This window comes from Phalacrocorax carbo, chromosome 20, assembly GCF_963921805.1.
Source record: "Phalacrocorax carbo chromosome 20, bPhaCar2.1, whole genome shotgun sequence".
NCBI lineage: Eukaryota > Metazoa > Chordata > Aves > Suliformes > Phalacrocoracidae > Phalacrocorax > Phalacrocorax carbo.
The window spans coordinates 5,450,010-5,477,293 of NC_087532.1; the positions used below are offsets into that span (position 1 = coordinate 5,450,010).

General features: G+C 38.2%; 1 protein-coding gene across 9 annotated transcripts in view; it reads left to right on the forward strand.

Annotated features, from left to right (window-relative positions):
- Positions 1-27,284, forward strand: part of KIF1B (kinesin family member 1B) — a 97,303-nt gene that overhangs the window by 16,631 nt on the left and 53,388 nt on the right. For 3 of the 9 annotated variants that reach the window (XM_064470274.1, XM_064470277.1, XM_064470278.1), the window contains exons 3-15: positions 6,051-6,127; positions 8,400-8,579; positions 10,695-10,760; positions 12,192-12,370; positions 13,074-13,185; positions 14,264-14,341; positions 14,591-14,656; positions 16,911-16,986; positions 17,297-17,375; positions 17,916-18,058; positions 21,759-21,892; positions 22,973-23,052; positions 24,432-24,507. In XM_064470274.1, the coding sequence (XP_064326344.1) occupies positions 6,051-6,127; positions 8,400-8,579; positions 10,695-10,760; positions 12,192-12,370; positions 13,074-13,185; positions 14,264-14,341; positions 14,591-14,656; positions 16,911-16,986; positions 17,297-17,375; positions 17,916-18,058; positions 21,759-21,892; positions 22,973-23,052; positions 24,432-24,507 (1,346 nt within the window). Of the gene's footprint in view, positions 1-6,050; positions 6,128-8,399; positions 8,580-10,694; positions 10,761-12,191; positions 12,371-13,073; positions 13,186-14,263; positions 14,342-14,590; positions 14,657-15,399; positions 15,418-16,910; positions 16,987-17,296; positions 17,376-17,915; positions 18,059-19,223; positions 19,266-21,680; positions 21,893-22,972; positions 23,053-24,431; positions 24,508-27,284 lie in introns of all 9 variants that reach the window. The other 6 variants (XM_064470270.1, XM_064470275.1, XM_064470273.1 and 3 more) reach the window with 4 other exon arrangements.

A 27,284-nucleotide genomic window follows, 5' to 3' on the forward strand; every position in this document is an offset into this window, starting at 1 on the left:
CACTGTGGAAGTACCTTATGCCAAGAAATGAAGTTGCCTGTTTAAGTAAGGGCATGTTAAAATCCAAATGTTTGGTAGAGATTGATTTGTTACTGTTGATACAGTACATCTAAAATTATAGTTCCTTCAATGATTGTGCTCCCACTTTCTTCTTATCTTACTAGGCTGTACTGCTCCTACTAGACACTTCTCCTGTGCAAGGACTAGTTAGTTAAAATATGTGGGGTTTATGTAATGATAAAAAATTACAGATTATTTGGTGTGAAAAAATTTGTTTTAAAACTTACCTTTCGGTAAATGATATATTAAACTCATATCTTTGTAGATACAAGTATCAGAAAACACCACCAAAGTCAAACAGCTAAGCAGCTAAAAAGAATTGTTTTTAATTATTTGAGCTTCAGAAAATATGTGGATTACTCCTGCTTAGAGGCACTTCAGATGGTGTGAAGCAGCTCTGTATGACTTACTATATAACTAAGGAGAAATAAGCTTTGAAAGTGCAAGCTGTTTCTCTAGGTTGGGATGGCAGTGGGTATTAAATAAACTGCATCGAGTTTAATGGTAATGCTGCATAGCTATTCACACAGTGCACTTAGATTTGAATTTTATATCAATTTATGATGTGGAATTACATATTATGTCTTAAGGTTATGCGTATTAGTCAAAATAATTGGAAATTTGTAATTCCAATAAAGAAAAATAATAATATAGGCATTTATGTCCCTTAACCAAATCAACAATTTGTAGAGTGTATTTTTAAAACATTAATATTCCCATGCCTTTTTCTCAGCCTTCCATTCCATAGGTGGATGATGGACATTAACCCAAACTGTCGTTGCTGCTTTGATCCTGGCAGAGTTTTTAGACACTGCAGTAGGAAAATAGCATCTTCAGCTTGTTCCATCCTTTCCACGCTTCTGAGTTGTGTGTGTAACCTTTTTCAGTAGCAATGGTGTAGGAGATGGTGATTTTGCAAAACTATCTTTCCCAGTTTCTGTTTGATGCAGAAACCTTAACTTGTGGAAGGCTGAAATATTCCACATGACTGAAGAAGTTGGCTCTCGGTGAAGCAAGGGGCCTGAAAAAGGGATTTAGTTTCTCAAAAAACTGTTTGCTTAGGCTAACTCCAACATTCACAGTTGCTACGGTGCCATGCTGATGGTAACTAATTATAGCTGCAGCACAAAGTGTTAGTGTCAGTTTGCAAACAGAAGAGTTAATAGCCACATTGGACCTTTGAAATAGCAGATAAACAAATTTATTCTGTAAGATAAAAAGACCATTAATGTGTTCCTGCTGTGATCGTCTGCGTTATTGCCTTTCTCATTTCCTGAGGCCCTGTAATTAAACCATTAGCTTGTGTACCATGCCGTGAGTCTGCTGTGGTGAGAGAAGCTAGATGATGACCTATTTCATGATTCACTAATATAATTCATTTTGGCCTTGCATGGTTTAAAAAACAAACAGAATAACTGAAAAGCTTTTAGTGTTCTTGTGGGTATTGGAGGCACTGGAAACAGTCCTCCTACTTTGTAATTCTGTTTCTTTCCTTGTTCAGCTGAAAACACAGCTTGCTGAATATCATGATACATAGAATCAGTGTTGCCCACTCAGTCTAATTTCTGCATGATCGGTCCTTCTTTTTTTTTTTTTCTCTCTAGTCTGGCATGTAAACTTTCAGGATAAAGCTTACCTGTACTATAAGAAGTCTTTTAATTTCTTCAGAAATATCCGTTAGCTTCTTTTAAAAGTGGCTAGATTTCATGGATTTGCTTGTCCCTCCAAAGATGATGCTTGGTGCAATAGACACCTTCAAGTTAGGTGAATTTGTGGTTTCTTAGCTGCCTTGCCATCTTCTTTCAGGTGTCTTATCTGACATTATTACAAACCTGATCACTTGGGTCAAACTCAGACCACACCAGATGTGACTGATGCTAGGAGCTACCCACTTGGTGCTCAGTGTTCCAATTGAGGAGGGTTTCAGTCCGATTGAAATCCATTGCAGTTGTAGTCCTATATTTTTTTCTCAGTCATCTCTGCTGGATTCATATGCAGACAGACTGAGAATTCTGTTAAACCAGTGGTTCTGAAAATGGAGGATGTAGTCTCTGTAAGAAACAGGAGTAGGGATAAATAGACTTCAGGCTTAGACTAGAAGCTGAGCAAAAAGCCTGTGACTGGATCACAGTAGTGAGGGGCAGCATGCAGAGTTCCTGGCAGCCAGGAGGTTTTCTCTGACCTGTTCCTGCTGCAGTGGAAGGTTTTGGCCAGGCAGCTGCATTCCCAATCTCTGACCGAGCTGCCTTCTTGCACGTTAATCTTCCTTTCCTGATATGCTTCTCAAGATATGCTTTGGGAAAAACATGCATCCTAGAAAGTAGTTTTCAAAATAGTGAGCTGGACATGAAACTTAGTGTGAAGGAGTTGAGGAAAGCCTGTCTAAGAAAATAATAATAATAATAATAATAGGCTTTAAAAAATGAGGCAGAGTGGAACCGCTTGCATAAATGACAAAGCCTGAGCTTCATTCTTCACAACTGTGATGGATAAAATTTAAGCTTGAAGCAAGTAGGATGAAGCTGTAACAGCAAGTTTTTAGTGCCTTTCCAGACACTAAGCCTGTTTGCATAGCTAGAGATCTTGTCCTTTTTGTCGGTGGTCAGTGTGCCTTTATGCACAGTGAGCTGAGTGGAAGAACTAGCTATTCTTCTGATTAAAAGTTTGGCGGCTTTGCTTTCTTTTTGGAAGCGGTGGACTTTTCCTAGAGATTTTTAGTTTTTTTTTTTCTGTTGCTGTAAAAAAAAACAAACAAGGGGAAGTGTGTATTTTCACATCAAATCTGTTTTTGAATAGTACTGAAATTTATGCGGCTTGTTCTTGGTTTCTGACACAGTAGAATATTAGAAGGCAATTTAACTCTTGTTTCTTTGGAGAGACCAAGTGTAGCTTTGCCTTGGCCAAGAGAAATGTTTGCTTATAAACAACAATATAAAAATGGAAAAGAAAAAACTGATGAACACTTGCTATTCCACTGTTGATTCTAAGAGGAGACTAATCAATCATGTGATGAGGTAAATAAGTGAGATCAAAGCTCTCTCTTGTGATTGCATTTACACCTTAAAGTAAAACTGCACCAATGTGACACTCAGTAACCAGTGCATGTTAAAATTATCATTAAAAACATGTTTCTAGGTCAGCAAAGATGTTGCTAGGCTTCTGCCTGTCTTGATTCCCTTCACATTTTGCCAGGCTGGGAGTTTTGCATTTCCAAGATGATATTGCAAATGCAACATACCTATAAAGGTAGTTGCTTCTCTCCCTAGCCGTGACTCCTCTCACAAGAGTCATACCAAGAGTTTGGGTTAAAACGGTTTGCAGGCAACACATTTTTTCTGTTATCTGCTTGTCATACCAAGAGTTTGGGTTAAAATGGTTTGCAGGCAACACATTTTTTCAGTTATCTGCTTAGAATTGTGTTATACAGTACATTAGAATTGTGTTGTACAGCACAGGCTCTAGTACACGGGAATGGGTTCTATTTATTGCTGCTTTATTTCTGCTTTTAATGGTTCTGTTACTTTCCCTTGAACTTAGAGCCCAAAGAACTTGAAGAAAATAACATTGTTAAGCCCCAAAAGTTGTTACATTGAACTAATTTGGAGATTGGTTTTTAGTTGTACTGGGTTTTTTTGGTAGAAACCTACAGGTAAAAGGCATCACTTCTTCCTTACCTTTCAGAGCTTTGATGTTAAATAATTGATTGAGAAATGAGAAGCTGTTGAATTGTAGCAGTCTGGAATACACTGAAAGGAGAGAATTGATTTAAGTTTGGGGCAGGAGAGTTGTCTTCTGTGATTTGTTATTTGTTCGCTTTAACTTTAGAACTGGTTTAGTAGTGCGTGCTGTAGATGTACTGCTGTCTGGTCAAAACTAGTAAAGGGAAGCTAAAGCTGTGCATGATTGCTTGGGTTACCCGTTTGTTATGTGTTGATGTCTGTGTTGCTATCCAAAGCCACAGGCATTTTTGCCATTTGATACTGTACTGGTGTAAGGCATATTATTCATTGGCTTTGCATGTCTGTCAGCTTTTATAAGGCAAGAATGTCAGCACAAGGTGCATCCAAGTGAAATGGAGTTGGTCACAAGAAATAGAGTAGCAACTGTTGCTATTTGCAATCCAGACAGTGATCTTTTCTCCACACTGTAATTTTGGACAACAGCCCTGCTCAGTAGAGGAGTGATTTGATTTTAATGTGGATTCTGTAACCACGTTTTCAGAGATTTTGGTGCATCGTGTTTGAAATGGTAAGAGGTGTGGGTGTTAGAATTTTCATTTATCACAGAAGGAAAGGGAGAAGTCCCCGTCTCCCAAAGCATAGCCTAACTGGCATGAATATGTAAGAAATAAGCATTCTTTGTTTAGGGTGACTGGTATCAGGATGTAAATCATCCCCAGGAAGACTGTCACCAACTTTGTATAGCTTCTTTCTTAGTAGATTTTGTTTGCACATATCATAATTATAGAGTATCACTCCCAAAGGCAGATTGCTGTTTAGGTGCCGATGGGTATGTGTAAATGTAAGGTGGTTTATCTAATTTTGATACCCTCAAGAGTATGCCTTTTTACAGTCCTTACACAGATGGTGATGAAAACAACTGCTGGAAATAATAGATTTAAGTAATTCCAGCACTGTAGGACTAGAAAGAAGAAAGCAGTAGAGGTTCACTTCTGCCAGTAGAGTTGTGCTTATAAATTACCCTCCATGGAATACAGAAACTACCGACATTCCTTATGCTGTTAAAATGACAGCTGAATCCATTGTGTATTACTCCTCACCCTGTGTGTGTGCCCCCCCCCCCCGCCCCCCCGACAAAGGTTATAGGAAGCTCTTTTGTTGCTGGGAAAGAAAGAAAAAAAACAAACCAAAAACCACAAAAAAAACACCCCAACCCAAAACAAAAAACCCCAAACCACCACAAAAACCAAAAACAAAAAAACAAAGCAAAAACAACAACAAAAAACCCACCAAAAAATAACGGGGGGCGGGGGCACGGGGGAATAAACATCAACCTAAAAGGGATCTGGAAGAGCTTTCATTAGTTGTGGGGAGTATGCTTGTATGGGTGAAATATTGAAAGAATTAGAGGATCTGAGGAAAGGAAAAGAGTGTAAAATTTACAGATGTACTGATATGAAGAGAAAACAGGGTTGGTTTTTTTTCAAAGCATGCTTATTCTGATATTTGTAAAGTGTTCAATGACTTTAACTTGCCTGAAGATTCTTAGAGTCTTCAGGTATATGAATACCTCGGAAAGAAAATTAAGTCAAGGATTGCAAGAGCTGAAAAGGCAATTGGAGGTCATCTTTTTGAATGGGAATTATAAAGGCTATAACATAGGAACTACACACAAGCATTCTTTCATTCTAGCTTTGTGTATGTGTGCGAGGACTTCATCACAGGGCCATCGTATATTATACAGAAGTTCCTATTAAGAATCTGTCTGTAGGCTTTGTGCATGTAAAAGAACATTGAAATAAACTGTGCAGACAATTCCTGAAATGTCTGTATATCCAGCTTTTTTTGGTAATTTCTTCCATGCCCTGAAAATACTGAGCTGCTTAAAGAAAATCCTTCCGCATTGAGCTCTTGTACTGTGTAACACGTATTTTGAACTAGAGCTGAATTGTACTGCTATGAAATCACGAGGGATTCTTGAACTCTTTGTGTTTCGGATCTTCCTTCTTGCTAATATCCCTCAACTCCTAAAAGCCTGTCCCATTCCAAAAGCCAAGGGACCAGGATGACCTACTTCTGGCTTTCTGTCCAGCAGAATTTTGTTTCACAGCAGCTTCCCTTCTAGGAATTTTTTTTCCTTGACAAGGCCTACAGAAGTATAGTGTTAGGCAGCTGTGAGTCTATTAGTTCAATCTTATTACTCCTCTGCAGTGTGGCAACTCTGTGAATACTCAGATGAGGGTCAGCAAGCTCATTAATTATGCTCCTAAATGTCAAGTTAGCTAAGAGTGTGAAATTTTTTTTCTGTAGGTATTACCAATCCAAAGAATCCTAAGGAAGCACCAAAGTCCTTCAGCTTTGACTACTCTTATTGGTCCCATACATCGGTAAGTTCTTTTACAAAAAACACATATTTTTATTTTGTCGACAGCTTGATTTACCTTCATTCTCTTCTCATCGTGCCACCCCCGTCAGATGTTCCTGCGCTGTCTCTCTCACCCTCATTCAGGTTAAAAGCTTGTCACTGTATGTTCTCTTTTCCTGTTCCAGGGAGAACAGAAAGCAAAGCTTCTGGAGTTTGACAATAAATTGTGCATATTTGACAGATTACTTAAAATGTTCTCCAACAGTGTTCTGTTCTAAGTATTTTAAGGATGTGTGTGAACCACAGTTAATTCAGTTTTGCTCTTAGACAAATGCAAGTTGCTCAAGTTCCCGCAGTTCAAGGAGAGATGCAGTCTGGGTTCCCTTGGCGTATCTGGAAAAGACAGAGTAGTGATCCATGCTTCCTATAGCTGCAAAAGCAATAAACTCTCATCTTGCTCCTCTGCCCCACCCTCCTGCGAATTGGTGTTCAGGTCTTGCTGACTTCCAGTAATTGTTCTACATCAGAACTGTGGCGTTCTGCCCTCTACCCCTCCCCTCTCTTATTTTCTCAAAAGATATAGAAAGATGTGATAATGCATTTCACTACGATTAATTTTAGTAACTTGGATTTTGCAAATAAGTCTTAATATTTCTGAGCAAAGCTGTGGCCAACAAGATTGTTTTAATGATTAAAAGCTTGGATTCGTGCAGCTCTTTTCCTGAATCTTGCAGAGCAGCCACGCAAGTAGATTACAGGTTCAGTCAGAGGAACATTATGAACATAATTCCTGAAAACTAGCAGATAAGCAGCATCAAGGAAAAGAATTGGGCTGATAAAACCTTGAGCCCCATGTTAGAATGTTAGCACAGCTAAATTTGTCCTGATTCCAGGAGCAAGTAATGTTAAAACCCAACATTTCAGGAAGAGCGAGAATGCTAGATTAATAACAACAGTTACGTATAATGTAGTGACATAGTCCTAGAAAATCAGGTTTCAGTGGTGTGTTGTCTGTGTAGTCTCTTCTGGTTTGTGCAACATAAAACATCTGCATAGATCATCATTAGTATAATAATTTGAGTATATTTACCAAGGACTTTGCTAAATAATCGAGAGAGGACATTAGGAAAAAAGCATATACACTGAATCCAGCTTTCTGTCAGTATTTTTGTATCCTGTACCATGCCTGGAGCTGCATCTTGGGTTGCCTCTTGTGACTGCATGTTGGAGTCTGAGTACACTGTCTGGGTGGCTGAAACGCACTACTAGTATAAGTGAATTCTCAATTTTTTAATTCATGAAGTTTTGTTTTGAGCATGGTCTGTATTTGCCTTGAGATCTGGCAAGTGTATTCTTTTTGGCATCTTTAACTTTTATTTTACATTGCGTGTGCAGAGATGCCTCTTTCCAAAATGTAACAAAACCTTCAGTTGAGTGTTTGAATGTGATAACTTGCTTTGTCCTTATACAGATTTCTATCACTGGATGCATCTGCTGTAGAGCATGCATTTGTTTTATCACTGGGCTGAATTGCTTGAAAGTAACTTTTTTTTTTTTTTAATGTTCAGTTTTATTGCTAACCTTGAGTTTAGCTGTAGAAAAACGTTCTGATACATTGTCCTTGACCGCTTCAGCTACTTGCTAATTTGAAATATGTATTGACATACTTACGGATTTTGTAGTCACCAGTAAGGTTGTAAATAGAAGCCTGGATTGGATTAGACAGTGGAATCAGACAGCTCTAAGAAAAACATAGTCATTTTAATAATTTGTTTACACTCTCTTAATCTTAAAAGACCCCAACAAAATAAACCTAAGCAACTTTTGCTTCTCTTTTTTCCCCCTTCCCTTCAGAGGGCCACTGTCAAGACCGGCCATGGTGGGATTTGTGTAACTTCCAGCCCTTTTTCAATTCGTGTTGACTCTCTGAACTCTACTTTTGATCTTCTCCCCCCTCTTCCCTCCTCCCAAACACCCTGAATCTGGTTGGTTGGTGATCTTGCATGAAACTTTTCCAGTAGTGTCAGCAACGCTCACAAAACAGGATCAGTTGGTGTCTTTGTGCAGATTGTTTCCTCAGCAGCGATGGAGTGGTCCCGCAACGGCTGTCATTGTCGTTCTTCTTCAGCCAGTACTGCCTTGAGAAAAAGCTGCATGTAAATACGTGCTACCTTTGCCTCTTCCAAAGGGATTGACCCACGAGATAGAAGTAGAAAAAAAACCCAGTTGCTTTTTAAAATGTTACTTGAATAATAGGAGAAGACTGTATTTACGCTGTTTTCATGTCTTTTCAGCCTGAAGATCCCTGCTTTGCATCTCAGAGCCGTGTGTACAATGATATTGGGAAGGAGATGTTGCTGCATGCCTTTGAGGGCTACAATGTATGCATTTTTGCCTATGGACAAACTGGAGCTGGGAAATCCTACACAATGATGGGCAAGCAGGAGGAGAGCCAAGCAGGCATAATCCCCCAGGTAGAACAGAACCCAGAAAGGGGATTTGGTTTTTATAGCATGTTCAGACACACGCTTGGTGATACGCTCTTTTTATATCGCAACAACAGTTAACAGAGAACCACAGCTTACTTCTGAAGTGAAGCAAATCTACTTGGCAAAAAGAGCATTATAAGTAGTTTTCCCTCTTACTTCCCCCCCCCCCCCCCCCCGTATCTTTTTCCTACATCCAATTTCTCCACTTCCCCCACAAACTAGTAAATGAAGATGTCTTATTCACTGGATTTCTTGTCTCCTTCTCTGACTTCAGGTAGGACAGTGCTTAAGCAGTTTGTATTCAGCAGGAATTCAAAAGGTGTTTCTGATGAACGTGCCAGAAACATTTTGTGGAAGTGAGCTTCCCAAAGCTAAAAACCGAATAATATATCGTGGCAAGAAATGAAGTGTATAGAAACAGTGGGGGGTGTGTGGAAATACAGGGCAACTGAGCACAGCGTTATTCCCTCCTCCTTCCCTTCCCGTGCCCCCCCCCCCCGCAAATTTGTTTTTGACATTTCCCATGAAATTTGAAGAAGTCGAGATACCCCTCTCCAGGAGGTTCTGCCTGGCAACAATTTATGCCATCATCATGAATTTAGCATTCTATAGCGGTTGGCTGTGTGATGGTTGTTTTAAGTGCAGGCCTTCCTTAGTGTGTCGGCGTGAACAGTGGACCAAGTTTGTTGGAAGGTAGTGCGTTCCTCCGTTCCCAAAATAGAAGTCTGAGGTTGGGTTTCAGTTTTAATAAATGAATATGCTGAACAGCTTGAGTCCTCATTCTGCTACAGGTTTGCAGTAGATACTGGCCCTGTGCCACAGGTGTGAAATACAGGACACAGAGCATTGTTCTCTGTTAATAGCATGGGCATATGTACTGAAATAGGCAGCAAGTGTCCTGGTGAGTAGGTTAAAATAATGCTGAAAGAGGTAATGTGGTGAAGGATGGAATTATGTCTAAACATCTTGGTTTTATTACAGTAATATAAAGTAACAGTGTAACAGGTGAAATGAGCTGAAAATCTGAGACAACAGCTTCATGCTAAAATTTTTTGTTGTAATCTTGATACTCCCACTTGTTTTTGTGAAGCCTCAAATACATACAAATTAAACATTGTTCTAAAAAACCCCGACGCAATAATCCTGCTGTTATCTACTACAGTTTTAAAACAAAAACCATTTCCCTCCAATTTCACTGTAAGAACTTCTCATAAAGTTACGAAATGAATTATCTGTTCAGGGAGACCTTGTTGAATCTGTTCTCTTTCTTGTCACATACGCAGAAGGTACAGCACAATCATGTTCCAAGTAATACAGGTTGTTGACATTTAATTCTTAGGTGTTGGTAAAATTTCCTGTCTGCCAGTCTCTAGTGTGAAACTTCATGGTACTTTAACCATTTGTTGTTGGCTTAATGCTTGGAGTGTATACTTTCAAAAATTGCCTGTATTATTCATAATCTGTTTATTTTCCATACAGTGGCTTGTAGATATCTATTCCAGAAAACTCCTCCTGCTCTTATTCCTCTCAGTACCTGTGCTTTTTAATCTCCAAATACATATCCATGGCTTGCCCACTGTTCATTTCTTCTTCCTGTATTACCATCTTAATTTTCGGTGTCTCATTTCAGTTATTTGTAGACAAGCACCCTCGAAGCAGTAGAGCACTGATAGTTAAAGTATCCTTCATATTGTTAACAAATTTTAAAATAGTTTCTGCCTATTGATTTAAATCTGAATCTTGTAACTTCAGCACACCAAATAAACAGACTATTGTTTTTATGAGAGTAGGAGAGGATTAAGGATTTTAATCATTCTGTCCTAAAATTACTGCTTCCAATTTCAGCTATTATAGGCTTTTTCTAATTTTATAGTGCAGAATAATAATATTGTTTCAACTTAGAACAATAGTTGAGATACTATATAAAATAAGATTGAATAATAGTGATGTAGAATTGAGATGAAGTATCTTCCCAGTGAGGCTATATGTGGTTGGTGTAATAGGCTCTTTTTCTTCCCCTGCCCTCACCTTAAAGGCAATTAGTGACATGTTATTACTCATTAAAGACTAATTTCTGGCTTGGGTTTAATCTCTTTCCAGCTATGTGAAGAACTGTTTGAGAAAATCAATGACAACAGCAATGAAGAAATGTCATATTCGGTAGAGGTGAGTATGGTGAGAGATCAAAGAATATCTGTGTGCTGGGCATCAGACTGAGCTCGGGCACTGCGTTTTTGATGCTGTATTAAGATGCTGGTATAACAAAAGCAGGTGCTTCACGGAAACAGCGTTAAGTTTTTCTTAACGTTGGGTGTTTTTTTTTTTCTGTCTAATAAGTTTTAATGGCTTGACATGCAAATACATTGCAGGCTTTGAAAGAAAGGAAGGCTAAAAAGTCAGTAGAAGTAAAATGTGATTATTACTGATAAATGTGAACTCCAGCCATTACTGCTTCTAAATTACAGAACTGGAAAACGACTAGTTCTGTGGCTTTGAATCTGTCCATTTTAGTGCTTCATTTAATTGTATTTTGTTAACATTTGATGACTTAATGCCTGAATGCCATAGGAGCATCATGTTTAGGATTTGTGAATGAGAAGATTCCCACATTTTCATGAATGTTTTGTGTTGGTTTTTTTTTAAATTTGGTACTTGTTTATTGTTCTGACGATGTCTCAAAACATGTAAGAGAGTCTCTCTTATAATGTAGATCCAAAAGAATGAACATCTGACAAGTAAGCAGAGAAGGGAGACAGCTAGGCAGAAACCCTGATGGAAGTGTATAAATAGTGTATTGTAATCTGTTTTGGATACAGAATTAATTATTCTGAATTGCACTTAATTAAATATTGAAGGTCTCTTTTTGTATTTCTAAAACTGCTCCTTACACCTGTAATCTTTCACAGAATGGAAGTGAATAATTTACTATCTCTTTTAATGTTTAATATCTTGAGTGCTGGAGCTGCTGAGTACCTGTTGGACTGGGATAAGGCTAGTGCCATGAGAAACATAAAAATTAAAGAATGCATTTAAAAAAAAATCTTAGCTTTATGATTTATTTCAAAGGGTGCAGATTTAAGATTACCGTAGTTTGAATAATTGTACTGATGACTCAGGAATACAGCAGGACATGGGTACAGCTTAGAATCAAAAGTTGCTTTTGTATACAAAGAAATTTTTTCTTCCCTCCTTAATTTTGCTTTGGAGGCTCATAAGACAGCTCCCTTGTAGGCAGACTCCTTTTACCATCCGTCTTGTTTGCCTCTTTAGAAAGACAGTTTTGCTGCTGTGTCATTAAAGCTGTTAAAATGATTGAGAACTCAAGTGTATAATTCTTAATTAGACACCAGTATTTTTTGAAATGGTTGAGGGATCTATACATGGATGCAAGGCCTGCAGCTTATATTGGAGATCTGATGCATGAGACTAGTGACTCTCTTCCCTTCTGCCATCGTCTCAAGCTGTTGTATGACTGAGACACCCACCTATGTAGTGTCTGCGGGAGTTTTTACCAGTGGTACTCTGAAATGCTGTGGAGCTGCTGGCAGAGGAAGCCTTAAGAAACACTGAATTGTCAATGCAAATTCCTGTTTTCAGGTGAGTTACATGGAGATTTACTGTGAGAGAGTCAGAGACTTGTTGAACCCGAAGAACAAAGGGAATCTACGAGTGAGAGAACATCCTCTGCTTGGACCGTATGTGGAAGATCTGTCCAAGTTAGCAGTCACGTCTTATACGGACATTGCAGACCTCATGGATGCTGGGAACAAAGCCAGGTTAGCGATGGCAGAGTGTTAAATAATTTTATCTCTGTTGTGGTTATATATGGCATATAGCAGCAAATCTAAAATGTCTTCTGTGATGCATTGGCCCTTATTAAAAAACTCATGTCACGTGAGGAGTATGGTTGACATATGCACTGATTAATGCTAATAAAAGACTGAAATTGATTTGTGTGATGAAATAGTGCTGCAAATTGCTTTATAGAAATTTAAAGCTTGTAATGGCTTGAGATGAAGTACGTAAATATTTATACTGGCTTTTAATTCTGCGTTTGTGTACTGTATTGCTATATCAGATAAATATGGAAACACAGTCTTATTTGAGTGGTCAGGACTAAAGTTGGCACTCTAGGTTCTGTTTCATTAGTAGTTGTTTTTGTGTCAGCTGTAGGCTCCATTTAACAATGTGTGGGAAAGACCAAAATAAATGCCAGTTGTGTTTTCTTGTGTGTTTGAGTGTAAGGTAGATGACTGAGTACACAGATTGAGGAAACTCTGTTTAAACTGTGGCAAAGATGGGAGTAATTCAGAAGTGAAAAATCAAAGGGTTTGTTAATGCTATTTGTGGCTTGGTTGTGGTTACAGGGCAGAACGTCAACTGTATGGCCTCTACAGCTGCATTCAGCCCTGCAGGTAGTTGTACCTGCAGCATAGAGTCACTGTCTTCTAAACGTGTCTGTATCTGTTCATGCTTTAGGACTGTGGCAGCTACCAACATGAATGAAACCAGCAGCCGCTCTCATGCTGTGTTTACAATTGTCTTTACTCAGAAGAAACATGACACAGAAACTGATCTTTCCACAGAGAAGGTATGTCACAGATAAGAAGTCGCTTTCTGACTGTTTTTCACAAATCTTTCCTGCAGTGACTTATTCTTATTGGCAGTATAGTAAGAAAATGAGAATTAATTGGGTTTTCTGGCATTTTGTTTAAGGGTGAACTTGCTGTGTGCCTTGACAGAGCCTTTTTATTTCTTATGGGATTTTGTTTGATTGTAATTCTAAAGTCAACCAAATAAAGAATACGTGCAGGAGGATAATATCTAGATGTGGGAAGAATATGGCCTTAAGAACTAGGTTCTATGGGGAGGGATATGTGAAACAAAAGAAGTTTATCTTCCCCAGCCTCGTTCCCAGAACTTTCTGTGTTTTTGCTTGTCAGTGCAAAATATTTGCCTCGTTAGTTCTTTTCTTTGGGCACCGGAATTGGGATAAGTGAGACTTAGGCGCTTTCTGGAATTTGCATGTTAAAAGGAGATACGCTGCTTAGCATGGAACAGTTTTCTGGCTTTTATTACTCTGAAATAGAGGCTCTGCATGCAAAACTAGCTGCATTACAGGTAATGGTCACATTTCTGAACTGCTTACTGTGGACAGATCTGATAAAATTGATATATTGAAGACATACACCCTCTTCCCACCAAAATGATAAGACCCTGTAAAATTATCATTAACTGACATACAGTCTGTAGCTTTAGTAAGCCAATGCTTAACTGTTGGTGTCACCAGGGTCAGGATGAAACCTGAAGTTTCTCTTCCTTTGAGATTCTTGTGTTGTCTGTAGCAGTAACACTTAATTTCTTTTTACTTCTGTTCTGCTCTGTTCATGAGAAACCTCATTCTCTCTTTTTAGGTAATTTAGAGTATAGTGTTATTTAAAACAGAGCATAATCCTAGACGCTTCTTATCCATAAGATAACAACATCAAACTAATGGCTTGTGAAAATTTCTACTGTAGTTTTCAGCACACTACAGTGATTTTTTTTTTTTTTTTTTTTTTTTTTTTTTAGACAGTAGAGTTGTTCTCATGCCACACAATCCTTTGAAGTTTTGTTCTTACTCAAGTTCACCAAGAACTACTTCTCGTTAATGCGCTTTCCCTTTTCAGGTCAGCAAGATTAGCCTTGTGGATCTAGCTGGGAGTGAGCGAGCTGATTCAACTGGTGCCAAAGGAACCCGATTAAAGGTATTGGGCCATTGACATATGGGGAAAGAAAGTGAAGTGGGTGCACAAGCACCATGTGGAGTCTTTGCTTGACAAATAATAAGGAAAAGAAAGGATTGCTATTATAAGTATGGAAAAAATAGTTGGGAAAATTAAGGCTTTTTTTTTCTTCTTTCTGATCACGGATGTGACATTTGGCTCGTTCAGCCTAAAGAGGTTTGTGGTTGAACAACATTAATTACTATATGATACTGGATTATGTTTTCCCAGGAAGGAGCAAATATAAACAAGTCTCTCACAACTCTGGGCAAAGTTATTTCAGCGTTGGCCGAAGTGGTAAGTTCCGTGTTTACTTACCTACAACAACCTTACCATAGCTAGTAAAACTGAGACAGTAACAGCCATGGAGTACAGCAGAATCACTCGCTGTTCTTGGCCTAGCATTCTCAGCCAAATTAGCTGAGTGTATTTTGATAGATGAATAGTGTTTATATTATTCAGTGACTGTCATGCAGGCTGATAGAAATTTCATTTGTATAGAAGATGTGTTTGTGTAGCAAGCTATTAGTTCTGCAGAGCAGGAGTTTTATTTTTATTTGAAAGAATAATTTTTAGAAAACTAACTGCAGCTTTGTTGTTAAAAATGTTAGAAAAAACAGTGTAATAATTTGGTTATCACTGGGTTTTTTGCAATGGCAAGACTTAATGTGTTGAGCTGAGTGAGCATATGTTCATCCAAATATAATGTTGGAAGTATGAGGAAAGTATTGTCTTTTACTTTCATACTCAACTATTATTTTAAAAAAAAAACAAGTAAATTACTGCTGTTCCTTTTAAAAAGAGAGTTCTTAACAACTTTGACAGGTTGAATATACTTAAGTGCTTTTTTTGAATATACTTCGACAGGTTGAATATACTTAAGTGCTTTTCAGATTATTTCTTTTTATGAAAACTGTTCTCATTCATTGGGCTTCTCAAGAAAAGAATATTATCCAAGATAACATGGAATTTATGTATAAAGCTCAGTTAAGAAGCTCATCTTGTATCTTCTTCCTCTTTCTTTAATGCCTTCAACTTAGGATAACTGTACCAACAAGGTATGATGGTCTGAGTAGTAGTGGATGTTGTCTTTTCTGCCTGAGTGTAAGATTTTATTCTCTTCACTTTGGAATCAAAGAGCAGGGATCTTTTATGTGTCTTTGAGAAATTCCTGTGACTATAAATTAGTAGAGTAATGAAGCTTCAGTATTACCAGTACTGAAATCTTAAAAAGTTCTAAGGTTGGGGATAAATTAATGAAAAGTACACATTTAAGCATGCATTTAGGAATATTCTTTTATTACATCCCTGCTCCTGATTGGGTGACTTACCTTGGGAATATTTGCGTTTAGTAGGGTTAACTTTGTTTTCATGCTTCTATTCTCCATGCTTTTTTCTTTACCCCGTATAGTGGATTGCAGGTGATAGTCGATTCTAATTCTCAGCTTTAGCATCTGGTTCTTATCTGCCCTTAGTAAATTTACAATAGAACTGTTGCAAGACTGACCTCACATTTGAAGCACCTCTTGAGTGTTAAGAGGAGTTTTGTGCAAATTATAATCGGGCCTTTTATTGCAAAGCCGTATCCTGTGTTAAATGTTGTGCGGAATTAAACTTTTGGCATCTCTTGAAGCAAGATAGCTGCCTACTAACTATTTGTGTAAGGAAATGGATGACCCAAGATTCAAGTTCTGTTACAGAGCTTTTGAAGTTAATAATTGCTTCTTTTAAACCACATAAAGAAGTTAGGGAAAGTCTTTACAATGAAGTTTGGAGGGAGGTTTGCCAAAGGTGATGAGAAGGCCCTCATCTGTTGTGTGGAAGTTCTACGTTTGTCGCTACTGATTTTGGGAAAAAGTACTTAGATACTTAGGCACCCATCTTGTGGCCTTGTGCTTTGGTCTGAGTAGTCTCTATAAAGTTTTTATCTGTTTTGGTTTGGTTTTTTGTTAAAAAAAAAAACAACAACAAACTACAATAAAACCACACAAAACCCTGCTTAAAAGTTCCTCCTTTCTACTCATGCTTCTAATTTCAGTGTCCAAGTTCTTTCATCTTTTATGTCCTCAGGTTTCCTAGTAAGTGCTTACAGGAACACAGGAAGATTGGCTAGCTGTCCCTTCACATGTGCACCTCTATCTCTGAAGGTGTTAAATCTCCTGTAATAGACTTCTGACTGCTCTAAAAAGCTGTAACTTTTTTCTAGCAAAGGAAAATTGAATCTTCCCCTGAACGTAAGCAGTAAGGTTTACTGCTGAAATTCTCTTGGAGTGGTGATAGAGCATGGAATTTAACTGTCAGAAAGATACTCTTCATATACAGAAAAACCTTTCTGTAGGTAGCACTTCAAGGGAATTCTCTGGGCTGTTTCTCATTATCTGTTTAGATGTCTGAATACGTAGCATGTTATCTAGTATCAAACTCAATGATCACTTGTACAACTGAGGGTGAGCCACCTCTCTGTTTAGATAGCATATGTGTATGCTGTCGTGGCTTAAACGTTGATTTTCCATTTGGTGTCATTTCTCAGTAGTGTGTTCTTTCTTTGTAGAGTAAAAAAAAGAAGAAGACAGACTTCATACCGTACAGGGATTCTGTACTAACATGGCTTCTCCGAGAAAATCTAGGTATGATTGATTTTGCCTGTGCCAATATGGAACTAAATGCTCACTAAATTTACTGACTGCTTCTAACTCACTTAGCTTAAAGTTGTATCAAGTATAAGGTTAAATATTTTTAGTAGTCAAATCTGAGTCATGTAGTTCCACCATTTGTTGAAGTTACAGCTCTCTTTCCTATGATTTTTGTATCTTCCTTAGTAACGTAGAATATAACATAATAATTCTATAATTTATTGAAAATACTGATATTTAGTAGGTAATGAGCATCTAGATTGTACACTGCAGTTTCATCTAAAATCTTGCCTGTCCATTATAGGTGGTAACTCCAGAACTGCAATGGTTGCTGCGTTGAGTCCGGCAGACATAAACTACGATGAAACTTTGAGCACTTTAAGGTACTTTCTTTTTATCTGAGATCAGTGTGGGCAGCTGTTAGCTCGAATGGCCACATTCTGTCCTTTAAACCTTCGGGTTGTTATACTTTGAGAGAATCTGTGGGGAAGAAGACTCTATACTGGCAAGAACTTAAATTAACCTGAAAGAGGAAACCCAATCTATTCTTTGTGAATAGGGAGCTAGGGATTTATTGCCTACTCTTAACTTGAAGAATCAAACTCACCTTCTTGTGATTGTATGTTTGTTTCCAGTATGGTCCCTAAAATTGAGCATATTAGCCAAGCGGAGACTTCAAAGCACTGAATGAAGATGTCTGTTGTACATAGATACACCTTGTTAATCCATCTTGAATAGGACTTGTCTGTTTTGCAGCAATACCCTGTATTAAGTAAGGATTAAAAATCAGCACGATGGAATATAATCTAGGATTCTCTTCTGACATACAGCTGCAAGCTAAATGTCTTCTATATTGCTGCATTCCTGTGTTGCAGATTAGCCTTATGTTCATTATAAGGTTTTATTTTTTGGTCTGGTTCCAGATATGCTGATCGTGCAAAACAGATTAAATGCAATGCTGTTATCAATGAAGATCCCAATGCCAAGCTGGTGCGTGAGCTGAAGGAGGAGGTGACAAGGCTTAAAGATCTTCTGCGTGCCCAAGGGCTGGGAGATATTATTGACAGTAAGTGGATTAAACAGTCTTTACCATCTTGAGGTTGGCCTCTCTTACAGAGGAGGGAGAGCTGAGCCTGCAAGAGAAAGAGGTTTAAAACATAGAAGTTAAATGTAGGTGCTGATATTAAATTTTGAACATGGTTTTAGAAATGGTAGCCTCTCCTATATTTAAACAACCCATCCTAGGATTGTCTGTTGAGTTGACAGGCTACCTTCAAACTCTCAAGGGAAAACAGGGAAACTGAATTTCCTATTACTGCAGAAATTATTTTTTTGTACTAGAACTTTCACATTCAAAGATTGCTCTGGTGTGTTATGGAGGGCTTTTTGTCTGGCTGCCAATAAAAGGAGGACAGTTGAGGTATAGCAACTTAATTCCATACTGAGAAAGAAGCATCTTTTCTTGTTCCTTAAAGGGTTAAGATTATTAGACAGTACCTGGCTTCAGTGCCATCCTTGCTCAGAAAAGGAAATGGTGGGTAATTCCTGTTAGACAATGTCCTGAGTGACAAACCATTTGTCATCTCAAAATAAGTAGCTATGAAGCAGCTGCTTGTGAATAAATAATGAATTCTTTTGCTGCGAGATTTTGCGTTAGGTTGGCGAGCAGTATTGTGCTGATTTGCTTTGCCAGCAACCTCGTAAAGCACCAAAACAAACTTGTGCCTGAATTATTTCCTTGTCTTCAATCCAGACAAGGCAAATAAACTAAAATTTTAGCTGCTAAGTTCTTTTCTAATATAAAAAGTTACTTCATTCTAGTGAAGGAGGTGCCCATAAAAACACAGAATGTATTCCAGTAGATTAAAACATTCTTTGACCTAAGAAAAAAAAAAAGGTGAATGTTGCACCAGTTTCTGATTTGTCAGAGCTTATTTGCCTGTGAAGCGGAAGTCCTGACTAAGACTGCTTAAAGATGTGTAAAAATGTATTTACCTTTTTGTTGGCTTATTTTCAAGAGAATGGGGCCAGAAGACAATGAAATGCAGGTGTGTTTATGCTAGGTACAGTCTGTGGTTTTTGGTTCTAAATCAAAACTGAAAAAACTACGTGTTACTAAGAATTGTGTTTTGTTTCTTTAAACATCAAGTAGTATTCTTTTCCCTTCCTATTGTCACTGGTGAACCTTCAATTTTGATCCTTCTTGTATTTTCCCTCCTGCTTCCTTTCAGTTGATCCAATGGGAGATGAATACTCTGGAAGTGGAGGCAAATGTGTGTATTGTGTGGTTCTCTTTTTAACCTGCTTTCTCTGGGTCAGCTTTTAACTGAGCTTTGCATGCCAGCATTTCTCACAGGGAAATCCCAGACAGAACACTCACTGTGGAATGCGATGCAGTTTCATGGAAACTAGCTTAAACAGCATTTCTTAGATTGAGTCGACAGTCAAAAAATAGTGCAAAGTTTCAAATGCAACATATGCTTATTGCTTGCTTTCCGGCAGAATATAGAAGGGAGAGTGAGAATTCTTTAGTCTGTTTTCATGACAATCAAGAGTTTAGTTTTGAGAAAATATTTTTCTCAAATCTGTCCGAAGTTATTCAGTTGAAACAGCTTCCGCTCACCTAGCTTCCTGGCCTTTTAACATCTCTGTTCCACCTAGAAGTATTTGTTTTAAATGTGTCAGTTGATTAACTCAAGATGAAATGTTATCAGTTCTTCCTGGAGATTGAGATTTATTTTATTTTCTATAGAGTCTTTTTAAAAAAAAAAAAAAAGTTTGGACACCTTATACTAATGAAAGTCCGTTATTCGAGCTCAAATACTTGGTTGCAGATGAATAACTTAATAGGGTTAAAACCAGTCAGCAAATACCACTTTATTTCTGTTTTACTGTTTGCTTCTATGAAAGGGAAGTATACATAGTCCACTGCAAGGGAAATGTCTTCTCTGTAAATTTTGGGTTGGTAGACCCTTTAAACTCTTTCAGTCATTCGCCTTCACCCTCACTCAAACAGTATCGACTGGAAGAGATCTGTCTGAAATTTCCTAAAATTAAAGCTACTGGTGGTGTAAAGACTCATCCTGGCCTTGTCTTATGTTCTGATGCTGCTTCCAGCGTGTGCATATGTCATCCGTGTGAAAGCTGCAGCCTCCAGGAGAAGCGTGCATGATGTTGAGGGTTTTGGTTCTCTGCAGTCACAGCAACTGTGAAAGCTATTGCAAGTGCCACTTCCTTTGTCTTCAGGAGTGCATGCGTCTGGCCTTTCGAGACTTCATCCTCCCTGCTCTGTCATGCCTGCTTTCCTCATCCTGACAGCATTCCCTTTCCTTAACCTGCTTTTCTTCTGTTAAACTTCCACCCCTGCTTCCTGTATTTGCAGATGGTGGTTTTCAAACTGACTTGATCAGTTTCATGGGGCTGAAACAGCAGGTTGAATGTGGAGTGAACTAGGGCGTAAGGCTGACAATAGCAGAATTGTTCAGGATAGGAGTAGAGGAGATGTAGGAGGACATGGAAATTTATGCAATGTCTGGGTGAGCATCTCATTTTTGTAAGCGTGAAGCCCTTGTTTATATCTTGCAAGGTCTGATTTGACCTGTTTCTTTCATAAGGATACTTATTTTAAAGGTTTTGGTTTTGAAATAGAATTTAAAACTATCAAAATTATTAAAACTGAGCTATTTAGTTGTCTGATAATTCCACGTTAGAAGGTTTTCTTTTTTTTGGTGTGTAATTATCCTGAGGATATGGTTTACAGACATATCTGAGAAGCTAGGTGAGATTAAGATAAATTGCATTTGGATATTCGTTCTTAAATCATTCATGCACCTTTTCCTTGTTTTCTGTCTGTCAAGGACGCATCTTTCACGCCTCTAGGTTTTCAGGCTACAAAAGCTGCCTTATTAAATTTTGGGGTTTTTTTAAAGCCTTCCTCGTCTAAACTAAGACCAGAAAGCTTTAAAGCACCTTCTGAAGCATGAGAACCTTATCAGATATTTTACTGATGAGGTATCTTAAATTTCCATGTTTCAGATAATGAGGATCAAGAAGTAACATAATGATGGTATTGTGACCTTGTGTTCTCTTCTCCCTGTCATGGACTGACAGGCAATTTACATACTCTCCTGTGAGAATTTAAGGAGGGGTAGTTCTTTGTCTTTGTGGTCTGGGTGGTTCAGCAGCAGAACCGCTGTTGTTATAAAAATTTACTCTAATCATCATTTTAGATTGAAGGAGTCTGGAAAAGAATGTTTTGCTGAGTTTAAGGGATTGGTGTCTATTCAGACTTCAGCCCAAAATGTCACGAATCTCTTGAGGAACTGAATCTGCTCCCGGTCTGAGCTCTGTGGTGCTCAGTTTAGTGTTCAGTTAGGAATAGGATGGTTTATTTTTTGGCGTGTAATGCATTTTTTTCTAGCTTTTTTGATCAAAACGGTTTATGATGCAGTCCTCAGTAATAATCCTCAGGGTCTGAACTGAGTTACCGTTATAATATGGATATTAATATTAAAAGACTTGTTTCAGAACTGCCATCTAAAAATTACAAAACTTGCCTTGTTGCTGCCTAAATGCTTTCCTCTTACACTGGTATTTCCTTCCTTTCCTTTTTCTTCTTCCTTCCCTCTTCCTATTTTCCTTTTTCCCATCTTTCTGCCTTCCCTCTGTCTTGTGTGTCTCTCTCCCAGATTTGAAAGATTTTCAGAACAATAAACATAGATACTTGCTAGCCTCCGAGAATCAACGTCCTGGCAATTTTTCCACAGCCTCCATGGGGTCCCTCACTGCATCTCCATCCTCCTGTTCTCTCAGTAGTCAGGTGGGCTTAACATCTGTGTCCAGTATACAGGAAAGAATCATGTCAACACCTGGAGGAGAAGAGGCAATTGAACGTTTGAAGGTAGGTATTTCTGTAGATTAAGGACACTATTCTTTTGGTCTTTTCCAAGGCTAAATAGCAGTGAACCTAGGAGAGCTTTCCTTCATAAAAATATCCAGTATGCATTGTCTGAGACCCAATGGCACCTTCAAAAAGGGCACTTAACTGTGGTGGGCTAGAAACTGGGTTCATGCGCAGCCTCTTCTGTTAGGATTATTTAGGTTTAATTGTAGCCAGGAACTCCAACTCAATTATAAATGAAAATACTGATTCTTGTTTACGAGACTGATGCAGTGGTAATTACGGAAAACTTCATCATAAGTGTAGACTTCAGGAGGCCTGGTCAGCACTAGTGTGGACAAAGTCTGACTAGCAAATGCACTCAGCTTTCAGAAAACCAAATTACCCCAAAGTTAAAAAAAGGAGGAAGAATAATCCGTCCACTGTTGTATTTGCCCAGCCCCCACAGATTAAAATGTGAAGCACACAGAATAGCATGCTTTATCCAGACAATAGCCGCCTTGTTGCAATTCTGCATAGAATTGAACCGCATCAAAAGTGCATTTCAGTGAAGTATTTCTTAATTTTTATGAAAGCCCCCCCAGTCTCCATGGGTGGATGAGTGGGGAGAGCTGACTGTGTTGAATCTGTGCTTCATTCTCATGTCTTGTCCATGAGACGCTGCCACAGGGATTGGAATGGGCTGGAATACGCGCTGCATATCCCTTTCCTATTGGAAACCCGCTGTTGCCATGGAAATAACAGTGTGGTATCTGCAGTTCCTTGGTATCCAGCTACTGAATGATGTCTGTAAATCAGATTAAAAACAAAGAAAAAGGGGGAAAACAAAATGTAGGTGGTTCAAATTAAAGTCTGACTGTGGTTTGATACAAAGTTGTATTTTCTACTCAGCTTGCCTTCAAGGCTATTTACCCTTCTAAAAACTAAAGAAGACATCTTAGAGTTTTTAAGTGCTGCAAGTACTTTTTATATCCAAAATTAATTTGAGGTCTAGAACTAAGCACGAACTTTAATTGCTTTGTGTATTATGTAAAGAACTTAGAGAAGAATTCTAAAACAGCTTCTGGGATTTTCACACAGGAATCTGAGAAGATCATTGCAGAGCTGAATGAAACATGGGAAGAGAAGCTGAGGAAAACTGAGGCCATTAGGATGGAAAGGTCAGGAATCAGAAGTGCTGTAGATGGTCTCTAGAGAACAAAATGTGGAAAATGGAGAATGTTACTCTGTTAAAAAGCAATGGAACGGCAGAATAGTGCTTATGATAATTCTGCTGAGCTTTGTGTCATATATAGCAGAAGGGGCAATGCTGAGAGAAAGCCATATTCTTCCCTAGATTTCCTCCAATTAAACCGTTTACCGCTGTAATTCAGCTAACATCCTAAACTGCTGTATTGGCTTCTGCTGTGAAGCAACATGTAGTCCTGGTCTCTTTTGTCCCCCTTCCACCATTCTCTTACATTCTGAAAATTCTGGCCCTGAAGTTAAGCAGAAAAGATTACGTTTTTAGTACCAGAGTATCTAAAACTATGAAAGAGCTCCAGTTTTTGCTTGAATTTTGTCTTAGAGCAAAAAGATAAATGCTTAGTAATTGTCCAAAAGTGGATGCAACCAAACAGAGCACTGCTTATTAGAATATTAAAAGCTTACAGAACATCTATGGGGAACATCTTTCCCTGGAAACAGTGTGACTGAGCAGTCAATAAAATCATGAGAGGTATATGAAGAAGGTGGGTAGAGATTGATTATTCACTGACAGAGCTGAGGGACTTTAAGGCCAACAGGTGGTTTGAAACAAATAGGAAGTTCTCACAATACCTGGGTAAGCTGTGGAAGTCGTTACTGCATGACGTTGCTGATGCTAGGAGTTGAATTAGGAAAAAAAAAACAACCAACCTAAAAAAACAACAATAAAAAACTTTGGATAGCTGTTTAAAAGAAGAGTCACCATTAATTCTGGAAATTGCTTATGAAGAAATTGGGAGACTCTGAGAATATATCACAGTGTTTGCCATGTTCTCATTCTTCTGTGTTAGCATCCCTGTTGTTCTTTGTCAAAGCCAAGAATACTGTGTTAAATTGACAGTTTGACCTAATACAATTCCTTTTATGTCTTAATAAAAAGACAGTACTTTCTATATTAGATCACGAATTGCCAGTTAAGTCTTTGTAAAGTAATGAATAATGGCAGCTCCTTTCACCTAAACTAAATATTTAAATTTAGAACAGACTTTAACCTTCCTTAAAGAAGCAATGACTGTAATGTCTTAAAACGTACTTGTCTTCTGATACATTATTGCATGAAAGTGCTGTTAAATCTCTGTAAAATTTTTGCTGTTGCCATTCTGCAGGCCTATAAACTCTGGGGCTAAGGTTTAGAAACTTACCCTATTGTGTTGTGTGTTGGTGACAGTCCTGGCTGTATGGTCAGTGGATAGGCTGCTTCAAAGTCTAATGTATTTTGTTACTTGGCTTTCATTTGAGCTTATTTCCTCTAAGAAGTCTAAAATATGGTGAATATCTTGCTTTTCTCTCTCAGGGAGGCATTGTTGGCAGAAATGGGAGTTGCCATTCGGGAAGATGGAGGAACACTGGGAGTCTTCTCGCCTAAAAAGGTAGAGAAAATTGCTAACTATTGTATCAATTCCTAAGAGGCTGATCAGCCTGGGACGGGAGAGGGTGATGAGAGAGCTACCATTCACACAAGGGCTTGTATTCATGGAAGATCCAGAACATGAGAGGTTTGGACCCTTAGTAGTAAGTTCCTTTTACAGTATCTTTTTGGAAGTAGCTTTAGCACTAGAATCTACCAAAACACTCCAGATCTAAGGATTTTTTTGCCCATAGTAATGAAGTTGGATGCTGTTCCTGATGGATTTGATTTGTTAATTCGGTAGCAATTCAGAAATGCTGCCTCTTAGGTTGTAGTTGCCATTTTCTGTGGTAGCTGTGTGTGACCTTCGTGTACTCTACTTATTCTTCTTTGAAATACCCAGAAAAGTTTGAAGTCTTGTTTAGGTGCCCTTCCTTGGATATGTTAAATCCTTTTTCCCCTTGGGAAAGGGATTGTAATCTAATGAAGCACTGAACACAGGGGATGCAGGGGAATGTTTCTTTCAGTACCTGCCAATAGTTCTATTTTCTGAAATCTGAAAGAAGCAGAACTGTCCAGGAAAAGGGCATAAATTAGTGCTATAAATAAAAAATTATCAAGTTAGTAAAGAAGCTATCTATGCAGTTATAGCAAAATTATTGGAGAAGTACAAGGAAAAGAATGCACTTTCTTGTATCTCAAAAATCTTTGAACAGGAGCACAGGGTTTTAGCCTGAAATATTAGCCAGGCAATAGCCTGAGACTTGCATGTGCGTAACAGACTTGATCTAAGGTTAAACAGGGACCTATCTAGAGGCATTGGACAGAAATACAGGACAGCAGAATAGGTTAATATGTTTAATCCTTTGCTTAAAGTAGCCTTGGTCTTTTGGAGATATTTGGAGTAGGTGGAACTCTGATTTGCTTTTGGTATCTACTCAGAAGTGCCAAAGGTTTGTAAAGACACTAATTTGTTGAGTGTTCTTTACCTTTCTTTATGTTATGGATCCTCATCTCCTTTTAGATTTTCCCTCAGAGGCCCTCAGCTCTTTTTGATGACTCTTTTGGTGCATTTTCAGCTGATCAGGTTTGTGTATAAAAGCCATCTGGATTAAGTAGTTGCTTTGGATATAGATAATATTTATTTTTACCCTTAGAGGATTTATTAGGAGATGTAAAACTCCTCACCTAGTCCTGTCTGCTTATGTTCCTTGCTCTCCTTGCACTTTAGTTTCATTAGTTGTCCTTCTAGTAACTGTGGCTGCTGTTGTGAAAATTTAGGAGATGTAGATAGTGAATTTGAAGGTATGTTGTTTTGGGGTTTTTGTTTTTTGTTTGGTTTTCTTTTGTGTGTGTGGTTTGGTTTTTTTTTTAATGAAGACTTTACACTTCTGAGGTACCAGTATATATCTCATCATATGCTACTAGGACAGCACTGTGTTTTTATCAGCTGAGCTGTAAATTGAACTCTAAGGTAAATTTTGCCCACTTCATGAATTACAAGGTGTCACATTGTGCAGTCATTGCTCTGTCTAGCAGTTTTGCCTTTGATGGCAGGAAACCTCTTGAAGTGGATTGCGGAAACTTGATTGCTCGTGCTGTCATCAAAGATAGGAGCATGGAAAATCCTTCAGCTCATGCTTGAGGAATGCTGTACAAGGGCAAGTTGAAGACATGACTGTCTGTGGATGAATCATAGCTCTCAGAATGAGTGAATAGTTGGTTTTGCTAGCATCATCTTTCAAGTTGTTGAGCTTCCTTTCTTACAGAGCTCTGTTACCTGTGAAAGACTCATTTAGACTTTAAGGTAGTAAATGAACTCAGATGCTAAACCACATATATATAGGGTACAGCATGATTTTCAAAGTGTCCAAGTGGTACAAGTTATAGTGGTGTTACAGTAGTTGACTGTGCCTGGCATTTGGTTTCACTCAGGTTTTCTCTTGATTTAAGAGCTTTATACAACTCCAAATGTTGATTTGAATGCAGTAGGTAGTGATGACAGCATGGGACATCTTCAGCTGCGGTTTTAGGTGCTCCCTATGTTTTTAGGGGTGAAAAAGGTGTCTTGTTTTTCCCCCCTTTCTGTCTTTATAGTTAAGTCTTTGGGCAATTGAAATCAGACTTCTTTGTCCAAAGGCAAATTTCATTGTGAATATCCAGTAATTTTTGAGCTTTTGTAAACTGAGTGCTGTTAACAGCTCTCTTAAGTAAAATTCTTTGCAGCTAGAGTAAGTTGATGGAAGCAATGTTCCCAAGGAATCTTCACTAAATTTATTCCCTTTTGCAAAATTTATTCTATTTGTGGGTAACAAAGGGACAAGTGGCTTACTAACAGTTTTATTTCTCTTTTATCATCTTCCTTTTTTAATTCTGTTTAACCATTTTTGCATTCTCTCTTGTGCTTGTGCTTACTGCTATCTCACTGGCTAGATATTCACACCAAGGCCTTGTGACTTGTTTGCTGATTCCAATGGGGTTTTTTCACCAAAGAAGGTTGGTTTAGTAACTAGAGGATTTAAACTTAGAAGAACTTTAGATGAAGAGTTTTTTAGCTGTTTGTATCAGAGAATGTTGGTAGTTTTAGATTTTCTTTTGACAGACTTTGCCAAATGACTAGCTGACCTGTATTGCCCAAGAAAAGCTGAAGTTGATTCCACATTAGTTTCAGAATTTTACTGAAGCAACCTTTTCTGCTGTAGGACTTCCCTTATCAAAATTTACAGACACTTTACAAGGAATCTTCCCCCATGTCCAGCGGAAGCCTTTATTCCCTCTATCAATTGATATTTCAGCTAA